The 6,437-nt window shown below is 32.7% G+C and overlaps 1 protein-coding gene across 3 annotated transcripts; it reads left to right on the forward strand.

Moving 5' to 3' along the window:
* The first annotated feature begins 3,704 nt into the window (after positions 1–3,704).
* On the forward strand, positions 3,705–5,536 carry LOC122579592. 3 transcript variants are annotated; one of them, XR_006320668.1, is made up of 4 exons: positions 3,705–4,008; positions 4,378–4,493; positions 4,599–5,100; positions 5,242–5,536. XR_006320668.1 is itself a non-coding variant. In XM_043751781.1 (3 exons), exons 1-3 carry the CDS (start codon positions 3,883–3,885, stop codon positions 5,026–5,028), a joined length of 672 nt encoding a protein of 223 aa, XP_043607716.1. In that variant the 5' UTR covers positions 3,705–3,882; the 3' UTR covers positions 5,029–5,194. The 3 variants fall into 3 exon arrangements, 1 of the variants encoding a protein (XP_043607716.1); XR_006320669.1 differs by having other exon boundaries at positions 5,264–5,536; XM_043751781.1 differs by lacking the exon at positions 5,242–5,536 and having other exon boundaries at positions 4,599–5,194.
* Positions 5,537–6,437: the final 901 nt, after the last annotated feature.

Genomic DNA, 6,437 nt, shown 5'->3' on the forward strand with positions numbered 1-6,437 from the left:
AATACTCGCGCGTTGCGTCTGAAATAGTAAGAGTGATAGGTCATAAAGTGTGATAGGCCATAAAGTGTGATAGGCCATAGGTGGTGATAGGTCATAGGGTATGATAACCAAATGCCTTAGTCGTACGGGCTCCGCCCTCGGATTTAAAAATTCGTCAAAAGTATATCGAATGACATCTCTAATGAAAGAGCATGAAATTTTAAGAACACTCATATAACTTTTATAATATTTCGACGTACGGTTTTTGAGATAAAATTGAGATTCGGACTGAAAAGTGTACATATACATGCTTGTTTAATTTTGGTTGATTTGATTGATGACTTATTGCTTATTGTAGATTATTTGAGTGATTGTTGGATGGTTTACGCATATGATTGTGACATTGTGACTATTAGAATAGTCGTACATACATGGAAGTCGGTTATGCCTTCAAAAGGTTGTTAGATGTGGTGGGAAGGCTGCGGGTAACTCTATATATAAGCATCTGGGACTTGATGAAAGCAAAATCCTCCAAAGTGTATGTACATGTTGTTCAGTGGAAATGAATGGACTTGTGATTGGTTGATGTACTTCCAAGTGTTTTACACTTGACAACATGCTTTCGTACTTAATGATTGGCTGATGTACTTCCAGGTGCTTTACACTTGAGAACATGCTTTCGTACTTATTGATTGGTCGATGTACTTCCAAGTGTTTTACATATGAGAACATGCTTTGCACTTATTGATTGATTGGCTCACGTTACGATTTGTCTTATTGCTTGATTGCTTGTTTGATTGATTTGTTGACGGTTTAACCTATTATTGTTGGATTATGTGTTTGGTTTGGATTGTATGATATGATTAGGATAGTAGTACATACATGGAAGACGATGATACCTTTAATGAGTTGTTAGATGTGGTGGGAAGGATGCGAGTGACCATGTATACAAGCATCTTCGATTCCTTAAATGTAAAGTCGTATGAAATGTATGTGCATTGTGGTTTGGATGATTGGTTGTCGTACTTCCAAGTGCCTTGCACTTGAGAACATGTTGTTGTACTTATAGTTTGGTTGGTGTACTACCAAGTGTCATACACTTGAGAACGCGCTTTTGTACGACGTACTACCGAGTATTTCATACTTGAGAACATTTTGGTTGTGGTGGCTTTTGTTGTAGTTATGATGCATTTATGATACATTATTTGATGTCTTATTGTTTGGACGTGCATGTTATGTTTTCTCTAATTAATGTGATTAGACTCTTGTGCGAGTACTAACATGTGGCAAGGGTACGCCATGAGTAACCCTCTCTACATTTTTGTGTGATGCGATGGTTTACCGTAAGTTATGATTTACTTGCACCTTGTACATGTCATGATTTGCCTATACTTTACACATGTTGCGACTTGGATGGTTCCTTGTGAACCATTACTACGAACTTACCCACCTAGTGTTGAACTTGTTTAGTACACTTTTCAGGTAATCAGGTGATTCAAGTGCGATTAGCATGATTGAGGTTGCATTAGAACCCGGGCTTGGACTTACGTGGATCACAAATTCATTTGCCCTACTTTGACTTTATGCTTAGGATCGTTTGCCATCTTTTGATATCATTTTGTAAACGCTTGATGGCTACATGCTCCTTGTGCATTTGGTACTTGTTATGTCATGTTTGGATCCACCGGATTCCTTGTTAATCATTTAGAATTATTCTACGATAATCTCATGCATATACTATATCTTTTCGGTAATATTTCGAGCCTAGCTTGGGGTGTTACAAAACCCTATTTACTTTATAACGAGAGAAAGTACCCGCGCATTGTGGCAGTAAGATGGTGGGGGTAATAGGTCATAGAGTGTGATAGACAAATGTCCTAGTCGTACGGGCTCCGCCCTCAGATTTAAAAATTCGTCGAAACTATACCGAATGACATCTCTAATGAAAGATCATTAAATTTTAAAAATACCCATGTAATTTTTATAATTTATCGATGTACGGTATTTGAGATAAAAGATTTTGAATGAATTAAAGAAATAAAATGATTTATGCAGGAGAGAGAAAAATGAATGGTTGAGATGTATATAGATGTATCGTACATTATGCATTAATATGTGTAAATTGTTGAAAAGTTGAAATTTGAAAAAATTCGGAAGAAACAAATGCTTTATAGTGTAGTAGAGATAGAGATATAGTATAGATATAGATATAGATAAAAAAATAAATAAATATTAAATTTGAAATGTCTATTTATATTTAAACAATGTTATATAATTAATACACATATATCTATTACTTATCGTATTTTTGTTATCTTTGTATATAGTAATATAACTGATCTAATAGCTTATTCACCAATCATAGTTCTTCATTTTATCAAATTAATATATTGATGATGTCATTATTAATTTAATTATAAACTAAAAATCTTAAAAATCACTCTCCAAATATATTACTCATTAAATACTTCATTTATAATTATTTTAATCAACATTTTTTTGTTTTCAATTACAAATTTACACCTTTTAACCATTAATTTCAATAATAGATAATAATAATAATAAATGAGATATATCCAATAGAATAATAGCTAATATATAATCAATAAAATAATAACTAATATATATCTTAAGTATACGTTCAATCATATAAATATAATATTAGTTACTAAAAAATAAATACAATCTAATGTAAATATATTAAGACTTTAAAAAATAACTGTACTATTGTCCTTTTTTTTTGAAGTATTGTTAGATGAACAGGTAATCCACTTTCATTAAAATATTATTCATAACATGTATTTATCTTAAAATTTGACTGTAAATTTATTTATTAATAAGGCAAAAAGATATACCGCTCATTCCATTATTCATTAATTCCGAACATTGGAGATCTACTAGAAGAATGAACGTTCCGATTAATCTCTAACTTTTAAGTAAAATCCACCCGCTCAATGTTTCTGCTAGCTAAACATGCATGTAAGCTCAACTTTTTGGATGAAACATCTGTTACGTTATTAACATCTTTCATGATTATTTTTTGGCTATTTTTCTTTTGAGTTAATAAGACTTTTTAACTTGAATATAATTTAATGTTTATAACAATGTAAACTCGTGTATTCGACACAAGACTAAAATCTCAAATGGATAATTTAATCATTATAACAATTTTCTTTACATTTTATTAAAAAAAAATGGATGCAACTACAACAACCCTTTTAACCAATGCTATTGTTATCCACGTTCAAACATCTCAAATCAACTAAATATTCAATTAGATTATTGTTAATATAATAATATGTGAGTTCAAAGTATCATATACTTAAAATTTGTATTACTGAATCACAAATACAAATTTTAAATATATATACTACGTTTGTAATTATACAAGGGAAGGTTTTTATAATACATCAATAATGTGTTTTACAGATTTATATTGTACAACACAGTAAAACAAATTTGGTATACTACTATTTTTTGGGGATACACCAATAAACGTGTATGCAATGACACTATGACAGTTTTATAATTTGTAAACAAGTTGAAAACATGTTAAGTTTTCGATCACATGCTTGCGTTTAAAATTGGGATTTGTTTAGTTAATAAGATCTTTAATCTAAAAAGTGACAATATATTTGTTTTTCTATTTTTGGGGTTTTGTTAGTGGACTGATGAAATAACTGTATTTATATAATTTTTTCTTTTAAACGGGTCCAAAACTAAAAGTAAAAGGATGGGTAGTAAGCTGGATAATTAACCGGTTTTAAATTTTGTACAGTGGTTTCTTCTTCCGTTTCCGATTCCAAAAAAGATCACATCTATAAATCAACCTTATCTACGGTTTGTTCCTAGGGGTATATGTATGTAAACCAGTAATATATTTGTATTATTATATTTATATAAATGGAAAACGGTAACGGCGGCGGAGTAGATGAGAAAATCGGCAGTGAGGATGTGATTTCGAAGCTGAAAGATGACGGTGATTTCGATAGACTCCGTCTCAACCTTATCCGCAAACTTAAGGATAATGTGAGTCACACACACACACGCACTTACTTTTCAATTAATTAATTTTATATATTGTTGTTAGTTTTTTAGGGCTCTTTCTTTCGGATGCTTGTAGTGTTTCTTCTTCTTCTTGTTTTTTGTTCTATTAGTATCACTGCAATTTGTGTATATTTTATGTTACAAGGTAAAAACCGTTTTGAAACTGGTGTACTATACTTGTGGAATCATAGACCTGGCAGGGCAGGCAGGGGTTTTATCGCCTTATAATAATGGATCATCACCCTTTCTTAAATAATTAGTTTTTACTGACAACCCTAAGGGCTGTCACTAACAAAACCCTTATTATTATATAGAAGATTATAGAAGATTCTCTGTCTGTTTAATGCCCAGGAAGAGCTGCGCAATAGCATTGTGTCAATTGTTAAGCAGTCTGTAGCAATTAACCTTCCTGGAGCTGACAACTTGAAGCCTCGACAACTGGCTGATGCCATCCATCAAGAAGTCGGGTAGCTTTTTTCTTTTCTGTTAATGGATACCCTTTTAATATCATGACTTATATGTTGTTTTCCAGACATTTAGTTCTCTAATCTTGTACTCGTTTCAAATTGCAGGGGCAAGTTAAATGAAAAGATCTCTGATGTGCTGTGGGAAATTATCCGATCATCTGATTCTGATGGCATGAAAACTGACATCACTGAAACCGTGAAATCCGTTTATGATAAACTTTCTAGACCAAAACGAGACAAATATACAGAGTCCATAGTACATGATCCAAAACGAATCCGTAACGAATGTCATCTTCATACATCGAATAATGAGTCAACTGTTGAAGTCAATATCATATCTGATAATGAACCGAAAGAACCTCCTGGTTTCTCACAAACTATTTCTCATCAGATCGACATTATAACTCCAATTACGCTGTCGATGGAAACAATGAACCACCAAACACAGAAAGGATCAAACAACGATACCCATGATAATAAAGAGCAAGGTGATGATAGTGATGACGACCCTGATGCGCCACCTGGATTTGGTTAACGTGTCGTAATTGATTTGGAATTTTAGCTGTCACAATTTGTAACCAGCTATCTACATCTCTTGTGGTTAAAGGTCAGTAATTTTAGAATGTCATCATGCAATTCTTAGACTATATTCCTTGTTTTAAATTATATATTGGTGAAAATTAGGTGGTCAGTTTTTATAACTAGCAGTAGTTTCTATTTTAGGATTGTTTCCTTTAATTCATTTCAGATAATGCAATTTTATGGCAAAGGTTATATATTGAAGGCTTGAAGCTATTTCTGTTTCACATGGAGTTAGAAAGAATATGTAGAAACACACGATGGCCGTGTATGTGTTCAACTGCCAAACAAACATAGGTTATCATTTTTGGCCTTGTTTTATGTATTTGCCTTGTATGTAGTGAAGATATGTTTATGCTCCTTCGTAGCTCTTCAATTGAAATGCTGTTAGGATATGAATATCTGTGAGCTTGTAAAATGCAGTTATCAGAACACAATTCTTAGTGGCCGTCTTGCATTCAAAAGAATAGAAGCATGCTTCAGAAGTCATGTTATGCAATAACTTAAATATTTAACCAACATAAAAGGGGGGGGGGGGGGGGGGGGGGGGCAAAAAATTTTTTACTTGTTAGATGAAATAGCTGCAGCAGATTCAACCCAAACTATTCTACTAAGTTATTCAACCTAAACAATTCTACTAAGTTAGATAGTGATGGGCTCGGGGAGATGATCCGAGCACATTGATGGGTAGTGACTAGTGATGACGACCCTGATGCTGCAGCACCTGAATTTGGTTGACAGTTAATCAATCATTTCAAAGTGTAGCTGCAGCCCAACAGTTAATCTTTCAACTTGATGGACCAGTTTTATCTACATCTCTTGCGTTAAAGGTCATCTGTTGTGATATTATGAGGGCTTTCTTGCGATATCGCACAAAATCTCTGAAATAGCCCTGATGATCAACAGTACATTTAATCTGATCTGCAGTTTGCTAAATTATTAATAACTTCTATATATTCCCATGTTTGATTTTAGTAATGTGGTGTTTCGTGTTTGTAGTAATTTTGGTCACAATTAATCAAGGGGACTAGAAATAAAGATTGATATACTTGGTAGGGTAATGCGGGAGACGCATCCATTATAGTCTAGTAGTCGTTGTAATCAGATTTCAGAGTGATGAAAATTCAAAACTCCATTATCTTAAGGGGTTTGCTAAATAGTGCATAAATTATTTGTACATTTATCATGAAAATCAGGGGTGGGCTTTTAATATGGAAGGTAAAAGTTGTTTTATGCACGTTAAATAGCATTTCCCTTATCTTAATCTTATCTAATCTTAATCTTATCTTAATATATATTATAAGACAGTTAATTAATGACTTATTAACCAATCAAATCACTTAATTTCATCAAATTGCCTTTCGC

Source organism: Erigeron canadensis, chromosome 8 (genome assembly GCF_010389155.1).
Source record: "Erigeron canadensis isolate Cc75 chromosome 8, C_canadensis_v1, whole genome shotgun sequence".
Lineage (NCBI taxonomy): Eukaryota > Viridiplantae > Streptophyta > Magnoliopsida > Asterales > Asteraceae > Erigeron > Erigeron canadensis.